This window comes from Filicampus tigris, chromosome 15 (assembly GCF_054856515.1).
Source record: "Filicampus tigris isolate MCC_2025a chromosome 15, RoL_Ftig_1.0, whole genome shotgun sequence".
NCBI lineage: Eukaryota > Metazoa > Chordata > Actinopteri > Syngnathiformes > Syngnathidae > Filicampus > Filicampus tigris.
The window spans coordinates 18,315,989-18,342,877 of NC_141231.1; the positions used below are offsets into that span (position 1 = coordinate 18,315,989).

At 40.4% G+C, this 26,889-nt stretch overlaps 4 protein-coding genes and 1 long non-coding RNA gene across 10 annotated transcripts in view; 3 read left to right on the forward strand and 2 right to left on the reverse strand.

The window, feature by feature from the left end:
- tsc1b (TSC complex subunit 1b) overlaps window positions 1–1,080 on the reverse strand; it is an 18,656-nt gene extending 17,576 nt beyond the window's left edge. The window contains exon 1 of one of the 2 annotated variants that reach the window (XM_086053213.1): window positions 810–1,080. The gene's annotated coding sequence lies outside the window, so the exon portion shown is untranslated. The other variant, XM_086053214.1, reaches the window with a different exon arrangement.
- Window positions 1–7,431, forward strand: part of gfi1b (growth factor independent 1B transcription repressor) — a 10,561-nt gene extending 3,130 nt beyond the window's left edge. For 2 of the 4 annotated variants that reach the window (XM_086053218.1, XM_086053216.1), the window contains exons 2-7: window positions 2,776–2,858; window positions 3,092–3,265; window positions 3,836–4,056; window positions 4,686–4,823; window positions 5,610–5,775; window positions 6,122–7,431. In XM_086053218.1, the coding sequence (XP_085909344.1) occupies window positions 2,783–2,858; window positions 3,092–3,265; window positions 3,836–4,056; window positions 4,686–4,823; window positions 5,610–5,775; window positions 6,122–6,300 (954 nt within the window). In that variant the 5' untranslated portion in view covers window positions 2,776–2,782 and the 3' untranslated portion in view covers window positions 6,301–7,431. Of the gene's footprint in view, window positions 1–2,375; window positions 2,541–2,775; window positions 2,859–3,091; window positions 3,266–3,835; window positions 4,057–4,685; window positions 4,824–5,609; window positions 5,776–6,121 lie in introns of those variants that run through there. The other 2 variants (XM_086053217.1, XM_086053219.1) reach the window with 2 other exon arrangements.
- On the reverse strand, window positions 4,629–13,645 carry LOC147135822 (uncharacterized). 2 transcript variants are annotated; one of them, XR_015089807.1, is made up of 4 exons: window positions 13,577–13,645; window positions 5,591–5,716; window positions 4,919–4,969; window positions 4,629–4,832 (listed from the first exon to the last, which is right to left on the reverse strand). It is a non-coding gene; the product is annotated as an uncharacterized LOC147135822 (long non-coding RNA). The 2 variants fall into 2 exon arrangements; XR_015089806.1 differs by having other exon boundaries at window positions 4,629–4,840.
- Window positions 12,703–20,079, forward strand: gtf3c5 (general transcription factor IIIC, polypeptide 5). The gene is made up of 11 exons (XM_086053215.1): window positions 12,703–13,108; window positions 13,799–13,997; window positions 14,402–14,600; window positions 15,212–15,398; window positions 15,926–16,030; window positions 17,105–17,219; window positions 17,397–17,477; window positions 17,653–17,741; window positions 17,978–18,060; window positions 18,713–18,855; window positions 19,144–20,079. The coding sequence occupies exons 1-11, from the start codon at window positions 12,755–12,757 to the stop codon at window positions 19,314–19,316; spliced, it is 1,728 nt and encodes a 575-aa protein (XP_085909341.1). The 5' UTR covers window positions 12,703–12,754; the 3' UTR covers window positions 19,317–20,079.
- Window positions 20,080–20,773: 694 nt separating this feature from the next.
- LOC147135824 (bile salt-activated lipase-like) lies at window positions 20,774–26,539 on the forward strand. The gene is made up of 11 exons (XM_086052713.1): window positions 20,774–20,839; window positions 21,068–21,215; window positions 21,392–21,511; window positions 21,695–21,892; window positions 22,332–22,462; window positions 23,442–23,549; window positions 23,667–23,781; window positions 23,978–24,164; window positions 24,658–24,861; window positions 25,858–26,067; window positions 26,162–26,539. The coding sequence occupies exons 1-11, from the start codon at window positions 20,774–20,776 to the stop codon at window positions 26,340–26,342; spliced, it is 1,668 nt and encodes a 555-aa protein (XP_085908839.1). The 3' UTR covers window positions 26,343–26,539.
- Window positions 26,540–26,889: the final 350 nt, after the last annotated feature.

The window sequence follows — 26,889 nt, forward strand, 5'->3', positions numbered from 1 at the left end:
TGCATTAAAACTCATTTTAATTGTTGCTGCCTACTATGTGCTAAAACTCCTATGGTTGATTGTTCTTGGTCCTGTATGAACAACATTTATTTTCAAAATACTGTGATATTAAGTATGCCGGATAGATTTGGTTACTGTAATACTATAGCGTTTCATCACTAATATAGACTGAGGAACACCTGTCACGCTAATTTTGAGAAGAACTAAAATATCACACCAATGACGCAGGGCAATGAATGCAACATCGGATTTAGGTGCAACAAACAAGAGGCTTATGTATATTCACATCTTGAGTGCAATACACAAGGCCAGGCCGCAGTGTGTTTTGCATATGTGCCAAAGCGCATGTGAATGTGTGCGCGCGTGCGTGCGTGCGTGCGTGCGTGTGTGCGTGTGTGTGTGTACTGACCACTGCCTGCTGCTGCTTGGCGTAAACAACTCACAGAGAACAATGGCCAGGGTTGGGTTTACTTCATCCGATTATACAAATATGTAGCCACCGTCGCTCCACAAAGCAGGCACAGCCTCAAACCCAACACCACACGCAGCGAAAGGGCCACGAAATATTTGAAGGGCCAACCTGTGGTGAAAATCCATGACCGTGGCTCTTTACAAAAACAAGTCAGTCCCACCGCCAAGAGCTAACGTTAGCTGGCAGCAGCGACCCAGACTCGCTCGGGATTTAATATTGCCTGTCAGACACAGGAAATGGTTGGAGAGCCAGCCACGCAATCGGCGGTTCATAAAGCAACATACGCGTGTTGAGATTCTTTTTAGAATTAAGAATCCATACAATCGAAGCTGTTTACCTGCTAGAGTAGCTTCACTCCACAGGGCGCCGCCATCTTGAACATCTCACAGCCCACCCCTCCACAATCGGCTTCCGCTGAAAGGCTGCATGCAAACTAATCCCACAAGTTAGCGCCCTGAAATCTCCTCCACTAAACCTGTTTAACTCATTCACTATGAAACCAAACACGTGATTGTGGCAAATAGTCGAAGTAAATTTTAATCTGCGCTCAAAAGGAATATTCACTCTCTTGTCAGGGCGCGAGTGTGTTTGTCCCATCTGCTCGTTTGGATGGCGGATGCCTGAAGTTTGAGTGATGCGGTTTCGCGTGACCCACATGTTGACAGCGCACGCGCGGACACTTGACCGATCACGTCGTTTGGTGATCAATAAGTGGCCTGAGCAATCTTAACTCAAACAAACTTTCTAGAATATGCATGTGAAAATTTAGAAAGAAAAAGTTATTTACAATGATGGGAAGTAACGAAGAACAGATGCGGTACTCTTTGTTACTTAAGGCTACTTCAGTGAAAATTTCAACAAATTCGATTTTTTTAAGCAGAGATGAAAAAAATCGACACTTTTTTACTTGCATCACAGATTGAAAAGTTGAATAAAATGTGTTATGTATGTTGATTTGTTTTAGGTTGGATTTTTATGTACAGCACTTCGCTTCGGCTGCGGTTTGTTTTTCAAAGTGCACTACAGTTTGGTGCTGCAAATTGAGTTCAAGGCATAGTATCAATTTTGTCCACAAGATGTCGCACTTACACTTCTCCCAGTTAACTCTCGCGCTCGAATATTACATGGTTGCCGCTAATTATCCCACCATATTTTCTTAATAAGTCTTATATTTGTAATTGCATGTGACGAGGTAGTGCCATCACCATCTATTCTTTTTACTATTATTTGTTGTTGTTGTTGTTGTTGTTAAGGGGTATGTCATATCGTAAATTACTCCTTGCATTCGGCATAATAGACTAAAGCGCCCTATAGGTTTGAGAAAATCTGTCACCACTGACAATTATTTTATTGTATTCACCAGTAAATACAGAATTTAAGTCAACATCTTCTCCGAGACTGGTTTGGTGTGTGTATCTTTAGAGGTGCTAAGTCTCATGTGACTTGTTACCCATGCACTTAAATCACACGCACAAGGCTTTCAAATAGTAGCGTGTGATAAAAATCATCAACCACTGAAGGAAAAACAAAAATGTTTTATTGGATGACAAAACTACTTTTGTCTGTACTGGTGGCCGTATTTTACAGGAGAAATACAGTCGACAGAAAGAAATACATTTAAAAAACACTAACAATTAAAAAAAAAAACATATAACCATAACCTAACGCCCGAAACGCATCTGAATCATCAGCCTCCGTATAAAACTTTGCCAAGTTTGTATAAGTTTAGCAGTTTTTTTTATATATATTTCCCCCTCCAGCTGTGTGTTCAGTGTAACTGTACAAGCAGGAGGCCCCGTGCGTCTACTACGCAAATTGCCTTCTCCAGGTTGGCTCTGCCATTGGTTGAAACCACAGTCAGATTCTCCGGCGAAATTATCTGATTGGAAATCAGGGAGGGGAGAAAAAGAAAGAGCAACAAGTGCGATGCTTTTACGCTGTTTTGCTTTTGGGACTTGAAGGAAAGGATTTTTTTGTGAGACACACTAAGGTCTAAACGAGGAAAAAGATTTGTCTTCTTTTTTTTCTTCTTTTGTCTTTTTTTTTTTTATTATTGGATCTTGTTGAAGTGAGTTTCTGCTATCAAGGAAAAGTTTACACACTTTTATGTTTGGCTTGACTAGAGCTTTTACAATGCTTTGCGTACTATTCTTTTAAAGCATTGTTCCCATTTAAAATCTTGACAAAAACCTTTTGAAATTTCCACTTTGACAAAGCTCGAGCTTTTTTTCACGGAAATTGAAATGAATATTTACTCATGACTTCTTTTTGGCGATAAAGCAACGTGTTATTTGTGCTTATAGAGTCGACATGCCACGATCATTCCTGGTGAAAAACAAACGGAGCACGTCATTTAATGTGCATCGATTGTACGAAGATGAGACAGGTAAGTTTGAAACATTAATTATGAAACAATTATTAACGTCGATTTCAATAACATAGCAATTATACTGTCAACTCCTTTCATCATTATTCACCACAGTCCAGCTAATCCACATTTTGGACAAATTGACCTCAATTTGAAATAAATGATGAGGAGAAAAATTATAAATTAGTTTTGATTTAGGAGCTTTGGGTTTTTATCAAAGTCAACCAACCTACATTGTTTTGGATTTAAAGGTGTCTCACCTCAGATCACAGACTCATTGGACAGGCCTCAATCTGAGAGCCTGCATTCCCAAACAGACCTCAAACCATTAGAAAAAGAGGAGGAAGAACTTCAGAGTCCTTTACTTGTGCACGCAGAGCCCACCAGACCCCCTGAAGCTCCCACAAAGCCGTACTACCCAACAGGTGAGCGTCTTATTTTCCTGCAGGCATGACTAGAATTACAGATGTTAAACTACGAAGTGTGTCAGTAAAGTTCCGGGACTGGTGTCACGTATGATATATTTCACACCCAAACTACAAACGACAAGCTCTCCTCTTCAGTATGGCTGCACGTCTACAAATATCGGGTGGCATTTGCATCGTTTGCTGCACGAGATTGAGGTGCAAGTTGTGTTCTCACACCATGGCAACGCACCTGCTCACAATGCCCTGAGCATCCGAGAAGAACATGGGCGTGCTGGAGCAACGTCCCCACTCACTCGACCTGGCTCAGTTTGATTTATTTTTCCTCTTGACCAAACTCAATGGCAGTGAAGAGGACCTGTTTTGAAGACCTTGACCACATCAAAACGGCCATGATGACAATGGAGTTGCGGAGGATCCTGGAGGAATCCTTCCAGAAATGAATGAAGGCATAGTAGAGAAGGCTGTAAAAGTGCATTAGGAGAAAACTTGTACATGAAATATACCTTTTGACAAAAGTCCCGGAGCCTTTCAGGCGCACCTTCTAAGTAATCTTTCTTTGCTCCTCAGATCCTCAGAGGGGAGAATTCCCTTCTTACTATAAGCCGACATATTCCTGGGAGCAAGTCCCCTCTCCTTATCAGTTGGGCTTCAGCCCGGCGGTGCTGCAGCATGCCGCCAGTTTGTACAACACGCACATCAGCCGCAGCCCACAGAACCAGCAGCCTCTGGACTGTAGTACACACTACTCCCCAAACTGCAACACCTACCACTGTATCACCTGTGATAAGGTATGGATGTTAAGTGTGAGATTTAGCCCTTGTACGGAAAACTGTTTATATGAGGTGAAATGATGTTATGAAACCTTGCTAAATCATAATTCAACATTTGGAAGTGAAAACAGGTTACACCAGTAAGTTTGGGCTCACTATTTGACAACTTCATGTTGTCAGCGACTTAGCATATTGTCGCTGTCCTGTGAAAAACACTTATGACCCTTTTTTTAAAAAAAATCTTATTTTTACGTGAATGGTGTTTCCGCGTTACAGACATCGCATTCAAGTAAAAATTAAAAATGTTTCCAAAATTAGACAATCAGTGTTTTTCACAGGACGGCGACGATATGCTGCTACTATTTAATGTCTGATGTGAAAAGCCTGTACAGTGTCTCCAAATGTTGTTTATATATAGATGCAGTATAACCTTTTTTTTTTAGTTTGAAAAGCAGTTGTTAATAGTTGTTGTAGTAGTGATAGTAGAAGTAGTAGGTACAAACGTGTATGTAGACAAGGGGCATTGCAGTGGAGCCAACGACAGCTCACTATTTGGCAAGAGGAGGTCACACATTGTTTTTAGCTCACTGACAATTTATTCCATATAAGTCTATTATAAGTCTGTTGACATCTCAACTGTGCTTCAGGTGTTCTCAACGTCTCACGGCCTGGAGGTTCATGTCAGGAGGTCCCACAGTGGAACGAGACCTTTTGGCTGCAGTATCTGCAGGAAAACCTTTGGCCACGCAGTCAGTCTCGAGCAACACATGAATGTCCACTCCCAGGTACAAACCCTGAAATACTTTGTATGATTAAAGATGTTAAATATGATAAAATGCAGAATGTATGTTGTCATGTGTCTCATTTGTTAGCGACATACTGATAAATGAAGTAATGAGTTTCATCTTCTCAAAATGTATCCAGGCTTACACTGGGAAAAAATAATAGAATTGGTCATAAACACCCACAGTGAAGACAACTTTAACTCTGTATTACTTCTAATTATTTATAACCTTAGCGGGGAAGTCAACCCAAACATATTTTTTTCAAAAATATGTTCTTTGCAGGCCCACTAGTTGAAACAAGGCATTCTGATGAATATTGTGTTTGCAGCAAAAATCCACCCGTTTTTGGCCATCTCTGGGGGCGGCCATTTTGTCACTTCTGTTGACTGAAAAGGACATCACACACCCTCAGGGCTCAGATAACAACCAATCATAGCTCAGCTTCAGAAAACAGGTGAGCCGTGAGTCAACTTCAGTCGACAGAAGTGACAAAATGTCCGCCCCCTGAGATGGCTAAAAACAGGTGGATTTTGCTGCTTAACTCATATTTCATATGAATCATAATGCCTTTTTTTCAACAACATATAAAATATGTTTGGGTTGACTTTCCCCTTTAAAGCTTTTAAAGGCAGTTGTATGACTATTTATTTTTCAGTATTTAAATATTATGAATGAACGAATGAAGGAATCTCCTTAGTTTCTGGCCAATGACAACATCTGAAATTGAATGAAGTTCATCTTGCACTGACAATCATGTGGACGCGTACTGTGTTTGCCTTTGTCCAGGAAAAAAGTTTTGAGTGCAAGATGTGCGGGAAGTCCTTCAAGCGCTCCTCCACTCTGTCCACGCACCTCCTCATCCACTCAGACACGAGGCCGTACCCGTGTCAGTTCTGCGGGAAGAGGTTTCATCAGAAGTCTGACATGAAGAAACATACATATATTCACACAGGTATGACGTATTGACAATGTTTGAAATGAATTGCGTGGCTGTTGGAATGGTCGGGTTGTAAAGTATTGTTTTCCAAGACTGATGAATCAGAAAAAAAAGCCCTTTTAGCAAAATCTCACAATTTTCAAGCAGCTGTCAGTGCAATAGTTGTGGTTCAAGAATAGATACAAATGCAAGTATTATCTCTATGCTTGCTACCACCTCAGGTGTAGTGACAAAACCAGATTTTCCAGAAGCAGTTATTTGTATAAAGCATACAGCTGCTCCTTTAAACAAATACAATTAAATAATAAATTTTATTTTATGTTATGTTTTTATTTTTTTAATGGTTTGTGTGTGTTCTCAGGTGAGAAACCCCACAAGTGCCAAGTGTGTGGTAAAGCCTTCAGCCAGAGCTCCAACCTGATCACCCACAGTAGGAAACACACAGGCTTCAAACCATTTGGGTGTGGCATTTGCTCCAAAGGCTTCCAGCGCAAAGTGGACCTTCGCAGGCATCACGAGAGCCAGCACAGCATTAAGTGACACGTCAACAGCCACCGCTCATATGCGCTGTATGTCCCGGCTCTGACCTTTACAGCCGTTCAGCCCCTTAATCAGAATGTCAAGACTGCAGTTCGTTGCAGTTGATGTAGGTACACGTTTCAATATGACTGAGCCGAATGGCTTTGTTGGAGTGTTTAAAAATAATTCAAAGTATGTATTAACAGGAGGCTTCATTATGATACACCTGTTTAGGGCTGGACCCTTTAGTTAGTGAAACCAGACTTAAAATGTATTTATTGAGTCAATATCACCATAAGGTGCCTTTACAATGTCCCCATTTCACACCCGAAAATGTGTGATTTACCATAGAAGCTCATATGCCATATACCCATATATGGTTGTCGGTGTGATGCCTGTTAGAAATGCATACTGGTCAAGCTCCCGCACTGGAGAGTTATTTTTTAAAATGAATGAATTGAAAGCAGACAATGTACATGCAAACAGCATAATATGTGAGCTTAGTGACAGGGTGGAAAATGACAGGGTGGACATTTTTGGCAAATGTCAGCAATGGATTGGAAGATGCCTGGTGGTTTAGCCGCATGATACAGTTGGCAAGCTGTCTAGTACACAGTCAGGTTGCTAACTAACTTCAGCAAATATTGCATTTCAAATTTCAGAACGATTTCGGGCTCTATTTTTACAGACGGGCGCCCGTGACAGCTTCATTTTTGTGCCAGGGCAAGTCTACTGTGTTTGGGAACTTGGCAGGCTGCGCTGTGCATTTCTGGGCGGACAGATGACATTTTCAACCAGACAAATTTGGCGACAGATAGTAGACTAGACTTTAGACCAGGTAAGAGCATGTCTAAGTTTTGGTGTAGGTGTTGTAACATGATTTTGCAGAATTTGATCAAGGCGCGGGCAGACTGCGCTCTGCTGATATGTGTGGTAAAGCGTTATAGATGATGGATGGATGGATGGATGGATGGATGGATGGATGGGATATTACAACTGTATCGAGTTAATATATTACAAGTTTTCTGCTTTCAAGTGTTGTATAACTGTTGGGGAGATGTGTTGTTGTTTTTTTTAAGAATTACACCTAGGTGAGTTCTTTGCTGTCGTATTTCATTCATTACATTCTATGACAATAAAGAATGAGCTGAAGCTGTGGTTGTTCTGTCCTGTTCCCTCCAGGGTAAAATACATGTCAACTGTTAGTCTAGTAAAATGATGTGATAAACTCTGTCAACACGCCTCTTCCAGCTCATTCTGGTTTGGTTCAAAGTGTTTTAGCTCACTCGTGAGGCCTAGTAAAGGTCACGCACACTCCTCCACTATACTGACAGCAGTTATAGATGTACTTTAACTGCCCTGGTAGGACACTTTATCAAAATCTATGAAATGTAAAGTGTTCTTGTTTACTTTGGAGGTTTTCACTGTCTCAGAAATTGTGCCTACCGTAGTAATCCGTTTTGCAATTTTTCATAGCTTACTGAGAGGGGTTTCACACTTTTTGGGGTTACGCTATTTGGCTATGTGAGGGTAGCAAAATATTTCGAACAATAAGGAACACTAGAATCACAACAGCTTGCATAATCAATATGTTGTTGAAAGAAGACCTCAAATTTAAGATCTGTAATCTTTGTCAAGAGATTTTTCTTTCATGAACCTCCTCTATTTTACTGAAAAAGATGCCATCTTGCATTCAAATGACACACAAATAGCCAAGCCTGGAGAAATCAAAAAAGTTGCATTCAGTCCTTCTCTGAATTTGACAACTAGAACTGTAATCACAGCTAGAAATCAGAATTACACAAACCAACAGGTGAGGCATTATTAAAGTTTGGCCACACACACCTGCATACGTCCACTGTTGCTGCTTGGTCTTAAGAGTGCACTGAGGTGACTGGGATACAGGGATTATCTAATAGGCTGGCAAAAAGGGATTGATTGCTTAGTCAACTGTCACCACACCCAGCCAGCACATTGGATTTACTTCAACAAACAGTCTCTTAAGGAAAACTCACCACCTTGCTCAAACACCAAACCAGTTAGCACTTTTAAGATGCTTCGGGCAAATCTGATCATCACCAGGGTTTGTTTAATTTAATTTAACAGGATGAAGCATCGCTGGTAGATACGCAACCAACCACCAGCTACTGTAATTTTCATGCATGTATTTTTAAATGCATTACATTTCTACTCTAATTCTAAGCCACACACTGACTTGTAATAGGACACACACGGGCGAAGCTAGAGGGGTGTTTATTGCCCCCAGAAACATGCTTGGACCGTACCGGGTGCCTGGCCAGACGATTGACTTTTGGGTATTTTCATTATTGGCATTTTCTGAAGATTTTGGGGGGTTGTAATAGATTTTCTTTTGGGAGGGGGCGCCACCAGTTCGTCATCATCATCTTCATCATCATGATTATTCGTATTATTATTATTATTATTATTATTACTATTATCATTATTATTATTATTATTATTATTATTATTATTATTATAAGCAATTCAGCATTGCTGCTGCCACATTTTGACGCAATTTGTTTGGCCAGCTGTCAAGAATCTGGTCTCAAATGTATTCAGCTGATTTAAGGTCCATCCAGAAAACAAAACATGGTAGTGAAACAAAAAGAATTGAATGCAAACGTCTCGCAATTTGTGTATGATTCCGCCGAAATCAGTGTCTGTGTGGGCAACGGAGCAGATGTGAAGGCTCACTGTCTGGCAAACAAATCTGAGGTCTTTATGCAAAACTTGTGGATATCACAGAGGAAACAAGGCCCCCTGTGTCTGTGTAACAGTTACAGGGCTGCGGGGACATCCTGGTCTGAGTGGGACCGAGCTAATCAAAATCCAACACATGTAACCAACAGAAAAAAGAGGAGGAGGAGGAGGATGCGGAGGATCATTGTGGGTGGGGCATGCAAACAGGACACATGTTGTGAATAGGGGAGGGGTCTCGTGTAGCCTCAGGAAAAACGGGAGAAAAAGGCCCAAAAAAAAGAAAAAAAACATGCAGCATGAACCAGGAACATTGCCTTATTATGACTGCTGGTATCAAAAGCTCTATGAATGAAAAATAAATGGGACTTTCCTGCCGAATAAAGCTGAAAAGCTTGCTGAATTTGAACTTTGTTAATGTAGACGTTCGCTCCTTCCATTTGCATGTTGCGCCTCCAGGTGTTGTAAAAGTTGCAAATATATTGTACTTGATTTGCTTTCTAACTGTGCAGCTGCATGCCACTAAAAGGTTCACTTGCCACGCTGCAGATAAGGGTGAAAGGTTCAACATTTTGAGTATGTTTAAAGCTGTCTTATAAATTTAAGAAAGTGAAATCTGAAAGAAGGTAATGAGGACTAATGCAATGACAACAAACACAAAGATCTCAATTTGGGTGTTTTCTAAAAAAGGCATCTTCATCCGACTTGAACGTTGTGCCTCCAATCTCCTTCATCAACACAAGACGCCCACATCAGCCCAGGAGATGGAGCTTCGATGCAAATTTGTCTTGCAAATGTTCCCCATGCAAATGATGCCTGGTTTGTGCAACCATGTGCCTGAGGGGTGGCAAATTCATGGAACGCGGAGCGGGAAATCCGAGAAAAGGCTATCATAACAAAGTTAGGGTCGTAACAAGTATGCAATGTGTCTGCATATCTCCAGCTAAAACACATTGGATGTTACTTTTACACTTTTGTGGTTAGGGTGGAATTTGCTTGTATTCATCAGTGCTCTTGAATACAAATAGAAGACAAACTGTCGGCAGATTTCCTCCATATGACTAGACAAAGGAAGTTGCTGTATGATCCTGTCTGCTGTAGTCACAGTAGTGTGCAGATGTGATACCGTTTGATTGCCAGTGTCACTGTGTTGTGGCCCAGCATGTCCACAGATAAGTGCAACATTGACATGGCTTAAGGACACTCATGCAGTGAATGACGGCAGGGGAAGATCCAAGCTTCCCGTTTAGTCACCATACACAAGATATATATATATATATATATATATATATATATATATAGATATATATATATATATATATATATATATGTATATATATATATATATATATGTATATATGTATATATATATATATATATATATATATATATATATATATATATATATATATATATGTATATATATATCCACTATAAACAAGGGTGAAAAAATTTCTTAAAGCTACATTTCAGCAAAAAACAATTTTTGAGTGAATTGAGTCCAAATCATCCTTAGTTCAGTGCTTTAGTCTTTTTTTTTTTTATTTAATTTTATTTATTTTTTTACATTTTTGTTTAAATGGGTGAGATTCTTCTTTTGTAAAATGGGTGCCTTGGATCAATACAGTTTGCTTAAGCGAGCCAAATTTGTCTGCGTGACCTTACACATGTAAACGTCACACTCCAAATATGGGCAGATTTACCACATTTTACCTCCCCAACTGTCAAACAGCCAGCTGCAGGTTCAGAGGCTGGCCGTGAAAAAGCTTAGACAAGTCATAGGGGAGTGTGCCACTTGAGAAGCAAGTGTAAGCAAAAAAAAAAAAAAAAACATGAAATCTGAGTGCAACAGGCTCTTCCAGTGAAACCCAGGCAGCAAAGTGTGTCTGATAATGCTATCATGGCCTCCACACACTTTAACGGTTGAACCAAGCGAGCCAAGAGGCAGGGAGGAGCGGACAAGGCTTTGAGAGAGATAGCGCCAAAAGACGTAGGAGTGTCAAACATTTCCTTGCAAACTAAACCAAAAGAGCAGATCGTCACGTCAACGTGTCACCATAGCACACAACTGATTGTCATTCAGTGCCTTTGGTACCCTCTTGACCAATCCTACCCCAATCCACCAATTCTAGCACTGAACTGCTATGTCATTTAGGCCAATGTCAAACACTTTGCTGATCTTGGGTAAAATTGGATATTTTATCAAGCTAACCCTTTGAATGTTCAAATTGTTGACATAAAAGTAAAACTATGTAAGTGTCAACATTTTTCATATGATGGCTGCAGTATATTGCAAGACTTGTTTATTCGAACAACTTGTTACCCAAATGTGTTACAATTGTCATTAAAACTGTTTCAATAATTGTATATATCACAGTACAATGCAGTATATTGTCATTGGGTGGAATAGTTCACTTTTTTTTTTTGCCTTAGAGCAGGGATGTCAAGCTAATTTTTGTCACGGTCCACTTTGTAGTCGGGGTCTCCCTCAGAGGGCCGTTGACAATGAAACCATACAGTACACATGTATAATTGCCTCATCATATAATTACAGTACATAGACACAACTAATTGATGGAAAACGATTTAGCCACTTTAAAAAGGGTGATTGGTAAAAAGAATTGCAATATCTCAACGTTATAAAAAATTTGAACTGATTTTAGCAAGCAAGTGGTAAGTGTGATTTGTTTTAGTAGGCCACTTAAAGTGATAAAATCCTTGTTCTTGAATTTGATATATTGAGTGAGTGCATATACTAATTCACCAAAATCATGCAAGATGGTAATAAAAAGGGGGTATGAATTTTCCCAAAGTGTTATGCTTTACAATACCGCAGGCAACTAAAAGAGGTCTAACTCGAATGAAAACAAACTCTTTAGTGCCACTAAAATAATCACCTATATATCAGGAACATTTTAATAACTCGGTAAACATAGACACAACTGTTTCCTTTCTTCTCTGAGGGGATGTTAGTGTATTGACAGATTCCGGGAGGGACAGACCACAAATCCTCTTTTCTGAAGTTCTTCTGTCAATAGTGGATGGAACCTCTCAGGCAACATAAGAGCACATTCAATGGCTTTGAGAATAGCCAACAGTATAGTGAGTGAAATAACACCCCCTTTATTATTATTTATTCATGCAGGTATTCAATTATTTATTAATGGCTATGCTATCTATGAATTTTCTTGCCTCAAAGCACGCATAGATATATATTCTTAATGTATTTACTTGTCTCCAAGCCATCTCGTCGTGTATTAATGTGGATGTCACGGATTTATGGAAAAATATACATTTATAATCAAGTAACAGTTTAATACAATACATCTAAAATAATCATAACTGACACTGTTGAAGTCAACTATCGGAGCATTCCTTCATTTTTGTCTTATTTAGTTTAGAAAAAAATGTAAGGTTTACATCGCCATCGTGTGGCCAGATAGGACGCGATGATGCCTCTTTTAGTACGATTTTCTGTTAATATAAAACACTGCCAATTTTCAATGTCAATGAGTTATTTACTGTAGAAAATAAACTGGGGAGCTATTATGCACAAAAAAGGTTATATTTATACTGTAACTTTGGAAAGATACTTTGATTGGATATTTGATTGCTTTATAAATCAATACTTTTTTAATGTCTTGGGGCAATAAAAAAATAGCAGAAATATTGACTGATACTGATACAATTTAATCAAAAATAATGTCCATAGTGGTTTATTCTAATAATAACATCGGTCTCGGAACTATATAAGACGATGAGCGTTTCTAGCCGGAATTGTTTTGCTGCAGCCCGACATGCAGGCGAGGATGAAACTGGACAAGATATTTCCGCACATTTCGCTTTGTTTCCTCGTTACACTTTGTCTGGCTATTTAGGTCATATTAAATCGAAAGAATTATTAAAAATGGAGGATCCCAAAGATTTAAATTTGGGGTTCACGCTGAAGGAACTGACGTTCTCCGGCTTGAATGAGCAGGACATTGTGCCTGGCAGTTCGTCGACGTTAGCGCTGCGGGACAACAAACTGGTATGCGTGGAGTATCCAGCGTTAGTTTCCAGCGTTGACAAGATGCTAGAGACTCTTGGCGGTGAAAAAACTGTGTCTGAAGTAAGTCAATTAGAAATAATGAATGAGCCAAACACATATTGCATGTGTTGAAGTAGTTGTTTGCAGTTGATGCAAACAAAAAGATGGACCACAAACGTCCGAGCTTTTGCGAAACTTCCTACCGAATGCTAAGTTGACAGCCAAATTACTACCGTGCGCTTGCAGCTTGTTTTGCAGGCTGGTAGTTAGAACGTAAAAAAATCCCTTTAGAAAATACTTCTAAAGCACGGAGGCGCAAGCAGGTAGGACGTCCTGACGTGATGTACATACACTGCGTAATGTATGTGGTCAACATATAACACTAAGAAAACACACAATGCTTAAAAGCTATGATGGAAAACACACGCCAAAAGTATGAAAAAGTCAAACAAGACTCAATAAAAAAAATAAAAGCAAGCACTCACATCTTTTAACCGAACGTACAACAGGTAGGACAAACATTTAGACAATTCCCACGAAAACACTTACCGACGTTGTGCGCATGCGTGCGCAAGCGCATTGGGCAGTGGTAGGACGTCTCGACGGCTAGGAAGGAATTTCAGAACACCTGTTACAAGTGAAGTTTGGTCTATTAGTGTGCTAAGCATCAAAGACTTGTTCTGCGTACACAATTTTTTTCATTTTTTTATTTTTTTTTTAGTTATTTTTGGTTATTATTATTAATATTATTATTATTCCCCCATTTCATAGACCTTCACTCAACCGAATCGGCGGCTAGAACTGCGCTACCGACCCCAGGACCCTTTCTGTCATTCTCTGTGCGGAAACCGCTTCTCGTCAAGCAACCTTCTCCTCCGTGTGCGAAGGAGAGTCCGGAAAAGGGACTCCAAAGTTGCTGAGATCAACATGGAAATACTTGGAGTCATTGGAACAACATACAAATTTCAAGGTCTGGTTGTGAATCTGTGGCCGTTTTTTCAATCATTTTGTTCAGAAGATGTGTGTTTGTTTACTTTAACATTGTTGCACACTTGCCTCTAACATCTGGTGAAATACAATAAAAGAGCTACATTAAAAATGAGAAAAGATTGAAAGATCATATTGCTAACTTTTTTAATTCAAACTGTCAGTGAGCTATTGAGAAGTTTCTTAGTGCATTTATTGTTGAATTAATGTGTGAGGTGAGCTAACTACACAATTTGGGCCAATAATTTACAGTACAGTTCTACACCACTACAATCTGCACCCAAAATAATTTACATGTTGTACATTAAACCCTCTTTGACAGTGCCGATCAACATTACTACTGGTGTCTACACTTAACATTGAGGAATTGATCTTTGTCTCTTCCAGGGATGGCAGACTATCAGTGCCTTGCTGTACATTGTCAAGATGGAAAACACACATCTTTGTATAACAAAATCATCCTTCGTAAAACCGAGAAGCAAGAGTTTTTTAATCAGCCCATGCCGTGTTTCCTTCCCCCTGCCATCTTCTCGCGTCTCGACACTCCAGTTGATTATTTCTACCGAGCTGATGTTTCTCAGAAACCGTAAGTGCCTTGTGTGGCCAAAGTGGCCTCTTCAACGATTTTCCTCCGTTTGCTCAGCTAAATAATTTAAATCTGTTGACCCTTTTTATGTTTTTCTTTGTACTTAAAGGGGAAATCAACCCCAACACATTTTCTTCAAGATGATGTTCCCAGCAGGCCCACTAGTTGAAACACGGCACTCTGATTAATTTGTGCAATAAGAGTTAATCCACCCGTGTTTAGCCATCTCTGGGGGCGGCCATTTTGTCACTTCTGTCGACTGAAAATGACATCACAACTGCTCAGTTAACAACCAATCACGGCTCAGCTTCAGAAAACAGATCAGCCGCGATTGGTCGTAACCTGAGCCCTGAGGGTGTGTGATGTCATTTTCAGTCGACAGAAGTGACAAAATGGCCGCCCCGAGAGATGGCTAAGAACGGGTGGATTAACTCCTATTCCACAAACGCAATACTCATCAGAATGCCTTGTTTGAACTATCGGGCTTGCATAGAACATATTCTTGAAAAAATATGTTTGGGTTGACTTCCCTTTAATGTCTGTTGTGGAGATTCTAACAAAAGAGGATCAGAAATGATCTTGATTCTGCTTTTCCTCGTTTGTTTGTACAGACAAGCAGATGTCCCAAGCAAGACAAGTTTTATTGGTTTGAGCAGACCCCGTCGGCCCCACAATGCCATTTTCGTCAGCTACACTGACCCGGTTGTTCCTACCGAAGCGCTAGAGGCGGCTAAGATTCATTGGCAAAATATCGGCTCGAGAAAGCATGACAAGCAGGCTGAGGAAAAACTTATTGAGGTATGTTTGAAATGATGTTGACCATCTGCCCATTGACTGACAATTTACACGGCCGTGTGAGGAGTTATGTGAATACACAGTATATATTCCGCAGGAGGGCCACGACAACATTACGCAGATTATTTGTTTTGTCTCAACTCCTCGAAGGAGAAATGCTAAACTATCATTTTCATATCGTCACGTCGTAAAGGTGGAGCACAAATACTGTGCAGTAGATAATCACAATGGAACAATTATATGTTAAAAGCAAAAAAATAAATAAATAAATTCGCCACTCTCATTAGCACCATACAGAAGCATGCTTGCCATTAGTCACAAAAAAAAAAAAAGCAGTTAGGATATATATGTAAATGACACAGATAACCATTGACACTCACTTTCACGCAGTCTGCCATGAAAATCAGACGAGTGCACCACGCCACGATCAGTGACCTTGGTTTAGCAATATTATATAATGTCAAGCAGGCATAACTTTCCATAATTCTGCTGGGCTTTTATCTTATCTCTAAGCCAAATTTTGTTCCTAGATGTTTGAGAGCCGGCCCATCTGGTCACGGAATGCTGTCAAGGCCAACCTCAACATCCACCCGGACAAACTCAAAAGGCTCCTGCCTGTCTTGGCGTACTACATGGTGAGTTCAAACTGGACGCGGTGTGCTGATAAAGAATAAACATCATTGCGCACATATTTTTTTCTTTTTTTTTTCTTTTTACCCCCAGTCACCCTAAAGTAGGTGGGGGAAAGACAAATGACAATAAAGTCACTTATAGACACAATTTCTTATTCATACTGCATTGTTATGGATGCAGTCCTCCAAAAAAAATCACACGTCACAAAATTACACTTTGTTCACATCATTTATTCGTCCCAGTTTTTCGGCAATTTACTATTTTCATATTTCTCAGCTAATTAAAATCCTTTAAAATTCCAGACAGTCCAAATATTCAGGATATGTGTGCTGTTATTTTTCACATTCCCCAAAATTCCAAATTTTCAATTTCAGAATAGAATTCCTATATCAAAACATTTTCTACATTAATCCCCTCCTTTCACATTTCTAAAACGATTCAAACTATTCCAACGTGAAAGATTTAATCTCATCTAGCCCATGTTGGGATTATTACCATTCAAAAATTCCCCAAATTTCCCAAGTCAAATTGCTAAATTCAAGTGATTTGTTTTTTTCCTCCAACATTTACCTCTGAATTCCACTTTTCTTGACTGATGATTCAAACCATTCCAACTTCAAAATGTTCAACTCATTCATGATACCCTGGGAACTATTCATGCTCCCAAATTACCCACATTCACAAGAAAACCCAAATTAAGAGATGTATTCATATTTGCCTCCAGCTTCCACATTCGATGACAGATTCAAACCATTCCAAGTATCGCATTCTTTGTCAATATTTCATTCAATTCCACAGCATTTCACTATAGCGTCAGCATTTCATCTTTTACGTATATCTGTCGAAATTGCATCGTCTAATTACATGTACAAAACTGCAACTTGATACAAAAGCTTTTGCAGTTAAAAGCTTTTCGCTCGTTTCATTTAGATGCGCACACACAGAGCGGATTAGATTTTATTTGTAGACTGAGTTAGACTGTTATTTCAATGTGTCCCGAGTCCGAAACTATCAAGCAGTTAAGTGCCAGCTAGTAATGTGATCAAATAATATAGATCGGACCATTTCTTATCAAGGTGACAGGACCATGGAGAACTCTGTGGGTGAAGTTTGGATATGACCCCCGAAACAAAGTCGAGTCCAAGATATACCAGATGCTTGACTACAGGATGCGCTGTAGCACCAAAGGAGGTAATAATTTGACTTGCAAATTTGAGATGCAAGCCCTGTATGGCGGCATATCACTTCACAATAAGCAGCAGCTTGGCAAGTGTTGATCAATATATTAAAGAGACTTTAATAAGCGTACGTTGTGCACACTTCATTATTCCATATTGACTTTTTGGCCTCTGTGTCTTGCGTGTTTAGCATTTGTAATGTCTGATCTGCTGGTGAAACCCAAGAGGAGCACCCTGAACTACACCCTACCCATAGCAATCAACAAGACCGGTCAGTGGATGCATTTATTCAATGAGTACTTTTTCCATCATACAGTAGTTAGGTAGGGAGCATTGAGGTTGATTTCAAATTGGCAGGCTAGCGTGTCTTCACCGATTGGGTGAAATGCTCTTAACTGAGCTTTTCATGTATGCACGCTTAATTTTTCCTTCATGCCGGTGCCCAGGTCCAACTCCGGCCAGTGTGTCGGAACTTCCATCTCAAGAGGCTTCAAGCACCAGTAGAGATCCAGTGCCAGTCTCTTATCAGCTACAGGTCAGTTGACATCATAGGAGGGCATTACTGTGCGACGTTCGATCTACATCGAACCCATTTCCCGATTTGAAAGGGAAGGGGGGGGGGGGTTGTTTTGAGTATATCGCTATATGGATAGTATATAGAGTATATGGATTTTTTTCGTTTGAGTGTATAATTTTGGTGGTTAAAACGAGTACCACAAGGTGTTAAACGAAGAAGTTGATACTAATTTCTGCAATGTTTGATGTCTGTAGGAATCATCCTATATTTTCAGAGAGGGCATGCTGCCGCTTCACCGGCAGATGTTTTACCAGCTGTGTGACTTGCAGGTGCCAAGGTAGACCCCAGCGCCGTACAGTCGCTGCTTTTCTTGTGTCCGTTAAACAGTTTTTGTCCTTAGGCTCGTGCTCACCTATTTTTATGTCCTTATATTTATATATATATACTTATGCATACAGTACAGGCCAAAAGGTTGGATACACTTTTCATGCAATGCGTTTTTCTTTATTTCCATGACTATTTACATTGTAGATTCTCACTGAAGGCATCAACACTATGAACGACCACGTGGAGTTATGTACTTAACGAAAAGAGGTGAAATAACTGGAAACATGTTTTATATTCTAGTTTCTTCAAAATAGCCAAGATATATAGCTACGGAGCTATGACTACTGCTTTGCACACTCTTGGCATTCTTTCCATTCATTCAGCTTCAAGAGGTAGTCACCTGAAATGGCTTTCCAAACAGTCTTGAGGGAGTTCCCAGAGGTGTTTAGCACTTGTTGGCACCTTTGCCTTCACTCTACCGTCCAGCTCATCCCAAACCATCTTGATTAGGATCTGCAATCGAAGAATCTACAATGTAAACAGTCATGAAAAAAAAAAAAAAAACCCTCACACCTTGAGGTTGTGTCATAAAGAAAAAAAGTGAGGTCCTTGCAAATCACAGGTTATGAATTCACTGAATGATTTTTGCTTTGTGTTTCTAGTATCCAGGAAGTCATCCAGCAGAACAGCGGTGCGGAGCAAGTGTGCAGTGAGCGGGATGGCTGGTGTCCTGTGGGCACCACCGACAAGCTGAGAGACATCATCTCAGTTATGGTCAAGAAGGTTATGCGAGCACAAAAAGCACGTAAGCAAATGAGTACACATTGAAAGCTAATATGCCGCCGACGCGTTGTGCTTGATGCCAGCCTGATGGAACACCTAATCGATGATGTTTACCGGTATTTACATTTTATTTTTTGTTTAAAAAGCCTCATCACACCAGCCTTGACGTGACATGTAATTGAGCTGAGTTGGTTCACACAAAGCTGAGGAAACCTGTCCAGAACCTTTTGAAGTTAATGTTCACAGTGCATTCCTCTTCTGTCTTTTTGAAAAGACTGAGCCTTTTGTTAAACGAATATTTCTCCACCAGCATTGCAAAAGAGCTCCATCCGACCAAGACGCGCTGCCCGGAGTTCAAAAGTCGACGGCGAGGATGGTGAAGATGATGATTCTGAGGATGAAGATGAGGACGAGGAAGACGAATATCAGCCATCGGAGGGAAGCGAAAATGAGATGGAGACTGAAATACTGGATTACATGTGACAAGAGACGATACTGTTTTCCTCCTACACATTAAAAAAACAAAAAGCAAAAAACTGGAGCTTGTGTTGTACCACATTCGGATTACACGTCTTTTTAATAGTTGGGTTATGATTTTAAAATGTTTGATTCAGATGAAAACTCACCCAAAGAAAACGGAAGTCTTCGTGAATTAACCATATTGTTTGTTCCCATCTGTAAAAAAAAAAAGGAGAAATAAACAGAAACTGACAAATTAAAGTGACCTAGACAAAAAAGACTTCATATTTCGTTACGCAACCTTATGAAGCAAACAAATGATTTCTCATACTCACTGAGACTTGAGCAAGTGTCCGCGGGTCATTTGGTTCTCTCCTGTTGAGCGAACTGCTTCAGCTGTCTGCATGTTTCACATCCTTCCACAGACGTTCAATAGAATTGAGACCAGGGTTCATGGGAGGTCACGTCCGAAGAGTCCAATGAAAAATGTGGATCTTCGTTTGAGTTTTTGGCTGCATTTTGTGCCATTATTTTGTAGAAAGCCTTGTGAGCATGTGAAAGGAGCTGAAACGTGCAGACTGGAGAAAAGAAGCCTTCAAAGCTGAGAAGGCTGGAACAGTTTTTTGAGAGGTGGACCAAAATACCTGTCGACAGGTGCACACGTCTAACAACAGAGTTACAGAATTCATTTGTTTGCGGTGATTGCCTCAGAAGAATGTGTTGTTTTTTTCCAGGCCAATTTTGTTTGTTGGACCACCAAAATAAAGTAATAACTGATTTTCACTTATTTTCTGTACATGTGTATTTATTTTAAGATATTTCAGTGGCCGTGGTGTTGTTTTCTGGTACTTACAATTTGTACGGGTGTGTACTTGCATACACAGTACATATAAAAAGTCTGCACACCCCTTCTGCTATAAATTATGCATGGTCAAATCCGTATTGCACAAGCTTTTAGAGGTCAAACCGTAAACTGAAAAAAATGAAAATATCTCAAAATGTTTACTACAAAAAGGCAAAGTCATTTTTTTGTTTTAAATCAGCGTCAAAAAATACGTTACGGGACACATAAAGCCATCTCTGGTTAAAATTTGCTGTTGACCAGCGTTTATAAATAATTATTAAATGCAATCCAAAATGATTGAAACATGCAAAAACCATTGTCTTTTTAGAGCCTCATCTGAATACTATGTCTGTTTTCTTACCCTAAACTTTATATTTTTTTGTCTCAGGGTAAAATAATATAATCGGACACAAAAATATGTAGGTTGGAAAAGATGCTGTTAATCTCTGATAAAACTAAGGGTGTGATGATTAACTTTACAGTGTGACTTTGAGTTAAAAACACAGCTGTGTCAACTTCCCTTGCCACACATCATTACAAATGCAGAGAAAACAAATCACATGCTCATAGGTGGCCCCGGGGGAGTGTCCCCTTTATAAAAGTGCGGTGGCCAATCATCGAGGATCTCAGTTTGGTCATGATGGAGAAGCTGGGCATCCTGGTCACCGTTGCTGTGTTTCTGCAGACAGTGTCTGCCACCTCCGTAAGTGACAAAATGTGATTATTTTACCTACTGAATTTAACACCATCAGTAGTTGGGAATGAAAGGATGAAGTCCGTATGTGACCTGTGATTGATTTGCGGCTAATACAGGATGTATCGCGCCTTTTGGGTGAAATACTCCATTTGGAATATTTCAAATGTGAAATTGAATTTGGACTGACAGAATCAAAAGAAGAGATCAATGTCTGACGGTCATTTGTGTCTTTAGCTGGGGGTGGTGTACACCGAGGGCGGCATGGTAGAGGGCGAGAACATCCGACTTGGGTTCCGTCACCATATGGACGTCTTCAAAGGGGTTCCGTTTGCCGACATTCCTGGAAGGTTTGAGAAACCAAAGCGTCACCCTGGTTGGGACGGTGAGTTGATTGAACTTTGGCTGGGACTAAAAAAAAACAAAAAAAACCCCACACAAATTAATACAAATTAAAAATTTAAAAAATGGACTCTGCAAAAATAGAACTGTCACTGTCCTCAATGTTTGTGTTGAACCCGTCACAGGTCATTGTCCTAACTTTACCTTGTCTATGATCAGGTGTTTTGAAGGCCACTGAATACAGGAAGAGGTGCCTGCAGGTGAACGTACTCATGACAGACACGAGAGGAAGTGAGGACTGTCTCTACCTTAACATCTGGGTTCCTCATGGCCGATCAGGTAAGTAAAGCGAGAAGCCCATAACTAAGCAAGAAGTGTTAAAACGCAACATAGTTCCCAGGCCTCCTAAAGCCTAAATAATTCATCTTGAAGTTCCATTTTGTGTGCCGTGGCTTTGACACCCTTCTGCCATACAGCACGTCGTACTGGCCCAAATGAATAATCATTATCTTTACTTCCTAGTGTCAACCGATCTTCCGGTCATGGTCTGGATCTATGGAGGCGGCTTCCTGGCTGGAGGCTCCATGGGTGCTAACTTCCTGAATAATTATCTCTATGATGGACAGGAGATTTCAGAGAGAGGAAATGTCATAGTAGTGACGTTGGGATACCGAGTGGGAACTCTGGGCTTCCTCAGCACTGGAGACGCTAGTTTACCAGGTACTTGGCGGTGCTCTTTGTTCGTTTTGTTGAGACACAAGCGCAGGAGTCAACAACCTTTTTTCAAAATGAGGCCTATTTCTTGGGTGCTGATCTATGCAAAGGGCTAGCAAGCTAACACATTTGCTGGAGGGTTTAATCATCTCACTGCCATTACGCTGGCTAGCTTGTCTCTAACAACGCTAGGATTTGGTCATGAGATTTGAACAATACTAATTTTCTTTTAACGCTGTCAAATTTAGACTAATGCAAGTGTTATTTAAAAAGGAACAGCGACAAAAATGTTAGATGTAGCTCGCTGCTAAGCTCACAGGCTGTTTTTTGTGGTACTTGAGGGCTACTTGGTGCCCGCGGGCGCTATCTTGGCGACCCCTTGCACTAGAGTTTTAAAAATCCTTTTTATCCACGATAAAATATGATTGTGCTTGTCCATTGCCAGGGAACTACGGTCTTTGGGATCAGCAAGCCGCCATCGCCTGGGTCCACAGAAACATCCGCTCATTTGGAGGAGACCCAGACAACATCACTATCTTTGGCGAGTCTGCAGGTGGCGCTAGCGTGAGCTTCCAGGTGAGATGCTTAATTGTTTGTCTTTTGCTGGAATCTTTTCATTAACAAATGCACGCAGGGATTCTCAACTACTAGCCAGCAAAAAAATGGAGAATTGTTTAAAAGCCTGGGTTGGAAACATTTGTCAGTCCAGTAGTGTGAACGTTTGAATAAAATAAGCCAAAAGGTGATGTATGAAATTTCATACATTGAGGATGAAAGAAAGCAGACAGAAAAATCAGTGTGTGATATAGTGAATTGTGTGCCAGTTTAACTTGTCCAGTTTTGGCAATTATTTTATAGATTTTTATTCATGCATATTATGCACCTGTACAAAATCACACAAACACACACACACACACACACACACACACATTCAAACTTTGCATTTATGGTGACTGGATAAACAGCTCATGACGTTCAGATTCATTTCAAGACAATTCAAGATGGTTAATTGTTAAAGAAGAAGTCAACCCCAAAAATTATTTTCAATAATGCACCTTCACTTAACTTCACTCTGCCTTTTTGGTGTAGCACACCTTGCCGTATTAAAGGAGGCATATTCAAATTTTTAATTAAAATAGTTCCCAGGTGTCTTAATCTGTGTCATGCTTTCATCAAAATACCCCAAAAACAAAGAATTCCGGAACATGTTTCTGTTTTCCCAAAGCCCGTTGGAAATGAGCGCCTTACGAGTGGGCGGTCCCGTCTCATGCAAATGAGCCAGCACTCTCCCCGCCCACCTCTCCTGTGGCGAGCCAACATGAGTCTGTGTTACCATGACAACCTAGGCGGCTTGCGAGTGGCTACTTGCACTCAAGCGGCAGCCCTGCGTCTGAAGAAATAAAAGAGCGCTCATAAAAGCGTCAAATGCAGTTTTTACTCATGGAGGCAGCACATCATCACCAAGCAGCAGAATTACTGTACATTTGTCACACAGCATGCAGATCCCTCCACCTAACATTTCAAGTTCTCATTTTGACAATATCTCCATTCACAGACCCTCACTCCCCACAACAAGGGCCTCATCAAGCGAGCCATCTCCCAGAGTGGCGTTGCACTGTGCCCCTGGGGTATCATCAAGAACCCCCGCAAGATCGCAGAGGAGGTACACATAACATGGCTCTGACTCGTCTGTGCTTCATAGTGGAACTTCTGGACACTCCTTTCGGTCATTTATTACGGTTGTAAAACAGTGGCGGATGATTTCCCCCGCTCTGCTCAGGTTGCAATTAAGGTGAACTGTCCGACGGATGAGAAAATGGCCGCCTGTTTGAAGATGACCGATCCCGTGCTCCTCACAAAAGCAGGCACTCTCAATTTGTCCAGCTCACCAGATGGTAAACAAGCCGCCGCGCATCACTTGCTGGTTGTTTACTTTCAGTTGCCATGTTCTTGACCTCATGATAAAAGTGGATCAACTAGCAAGTAGAATTCTTCTTTTATCCAGACTTATTTTGTTTCCCACGATCACAAAAAACGCTCACTGGTTGGTTAAAGGCAGAAAAGTGTCTTAAGTGTTTGTCCCTCCTTCAGCCCCCCTCGTAAACAACTTGGTCCTGTCTGCTGTAATTGATGGGGATTTCCTACCCGATGCGCCTTCCAAGTTGTTCCACAATGCCGCTGATATCGACTACATCGCTGGAGTCAATGACATGGATGGGCATTTTTTCACTGCAATGGATGTCCCTTCAATCAACTCCCACCTTGTAGACACGCCTATGTAAGTATTTTCTCCAGTTATAATATGCAATGAGCTCCCTAAGTATTTGTCTAAGTAAGGGCTTTTGATTTCGGATCTAATTTGCTATAAATATTTTCATTTTCTTATATTTGCACTTGAGAACCTGATAAACATAATCTATCAAAATTGATGTAATTCCTTAATGGTAAAATTGCCTTTTGTTTTTGTGAAAGTTGAAAGTCTGTACTTCTTTTCCAAATCCATTACGGTTGTTTATAAGGTGTCCAAACTCTACCACATATTTCTGGACCTCCGGCTGCAGTTTTATTGCTTGAACTCATTCACTGCCATTAACGAATTGACTTGTCTTTTCACAGTCCAGCCAGTCAATCCCAGGAACCTATTTATATATTTTTTCAAAACTTTTCAAACGTTAGGCTAAAAGAGGGTCAGAAAATGTCTGTCAGTGAATGAGTGAAGTGACATCACGTTGGCTCATGTGACTTTCCGTCTAACTTTCTCCTAATGCCAGTGATGACATGAAGAGGCTGCTGGCTACATACACTCAAGACAAGGGCAAGGCCGGTCTGGATCAAGCATACTCCACGTACACTTCAACATGGGCAAGCAACCCCACCAAGGAGGACATTAAGAGAACAATTGTGGATATCGGAACCGATTACATCTTCTTGGTTCCTACACAGGCTGCTCTTTACCTTCATGCTGCGAATGCCAAGTGAGCATACAGTTTTGCTGCACACCTGTTATTGCACATTTTATTTTACATCATACGTTCCAAAATGTTGTAGCGTATTTTTTTTAATTGAAAAATATCACTGTAATACTTTTTTTGACCACCTTGAGGGCAGTATACTACACGAGTTGAAACACAGCATTCTGATTAGTATTGTGTTAGCCATCTCCGGGGGCGGCCATTTTGTCATTTCTGTCGACTGAAAATGACATCACGCACACTCAGGGCTCAGATAACAACCGATCATAGCTCGGCTTCAGAAAACAGGTGAGCCGTGATTGGTCATTACCTGAGCCCGGAGCAACTGTTATGTCATTTTCAGTCGACAGAAGTGACAAAATGGCCGCCCCCTGAGATGGCTAATAACGGGTGGATTTAGCTGATTAACTCATGTTTTATACTAATCATATTGCCTCATTTCAACTAGTGGGCCTGCATAGAAAATATTCTTGAATAAAAAATATTTGGGTTGACTTTCCGCTTTATAAGGTTAGAATGACAAAGTGACACTGATGCTCTGAGTTTGCCCTTGTGTTTCGCATTTTTTAGTAGCATAAAGTTTAACTGACTTTATTAATGCAAAACTATGTGGTGGTTTGAATTACACAACGGGTAATTGTAAACTTCAACTGGGAGTGCCAATATCCATCTTAAAGACTATTATTAAAGACAAGTATTTGAAGAGTTGCTCACTATCTGTCAAACCGCTGTATGTTGTGAAGTGAGTTGAGTTTGTTGCCACCATCCAACACGTCGCATGTTTTTGCTTCCAAGTCAAACCAAAACGTTTTTTATCTTTCAAAAAAATGGAAATTGGATTTCTCAAGGCCCCACTGTGGGTAGATTAATAAAATTTGTCACAGTTGATGGATTATAAAGCACTTGGGCTAGAGTTAGAGGAAGTAACGATTATCATTTAAACGCACATTTACAACAATTGTGTGCTTCTTTGATTGTTCTCTTCTTGTCTCATTAAAGATCGGGTCGCACGTACTCCTATCTCTTCTCTGAGCCCAACCGTATGGCCGGCATCGGTCGGCCGTATCCCAGCTGGATGGGTGCTGACCACGCTGATGACCTGCAGTACGTCTTTGGAAAGCCTCTCACCACACCGCTGGGATACTGGCCTCGCCACCGTGATCTTGCTCGTTACATGATTGCCTATTGGACCAACTTTGCCAAAACTGGGTATACTTCTTCAGGACAAAATAGAAAGAAAGTTCATGAAAAATCAGTAGATCGCCCCATTCATTTGCTTGTGTTGTTTTCATCATGTCCACAGAGATCCCAACAAAGGAGATTTGAGCGTACCCACCACCTGGCCTAAATTTACCAATGGACACCAATACCTGGAGATCAATAATAAGATGGATATGAACTATGTAAGACAGAAGATGAGGATGCGTTACGTACATTTTTGGACCAGCGTCTTGCCCAACCTCCCAATAAGCGTGTCGGTATAAAGACCGGAACTTTCATAATGGGTCATTAATGATATTTTGTTTTGATTTAATATGTATATAAAAGATCTCAAGAAATGCAAGTCTGAAAAAATAAAACAATACATCAGAGGGGCAAGATGTGCAAAATAAAAGCCTTACACAATGTGATGCACTGACATCACAGTGAAGTGATAACACAATAAACATTTTCACAACCACTTGCTTTTTGAAGAGCTTTATTTGAACACAAAACATCAATACACAAAATGTATGCAGTGCAAGGGTTCACACAAACACACCAAACACAATCAGAGAACCCCATGGACGCCAAGAAGTTACGGAGACGACTCCAGACCAAAACCTCGGAAGTCCAGAACGTGCCAAGGGCACTTCCAATGTTCTTCTCCTTCTGGGAAGACAGAGAAATTGTTTGTCCACGACTTAACTGTTGATACTAGTCTGATGGATAGACATGGCACATCTGTAAAACAGTTTCACACAAGTAACAAATAATCATTTGAAACTGTAGCTTTTATTTTTATACAAATACATAGTCCGAAGCTTTGTA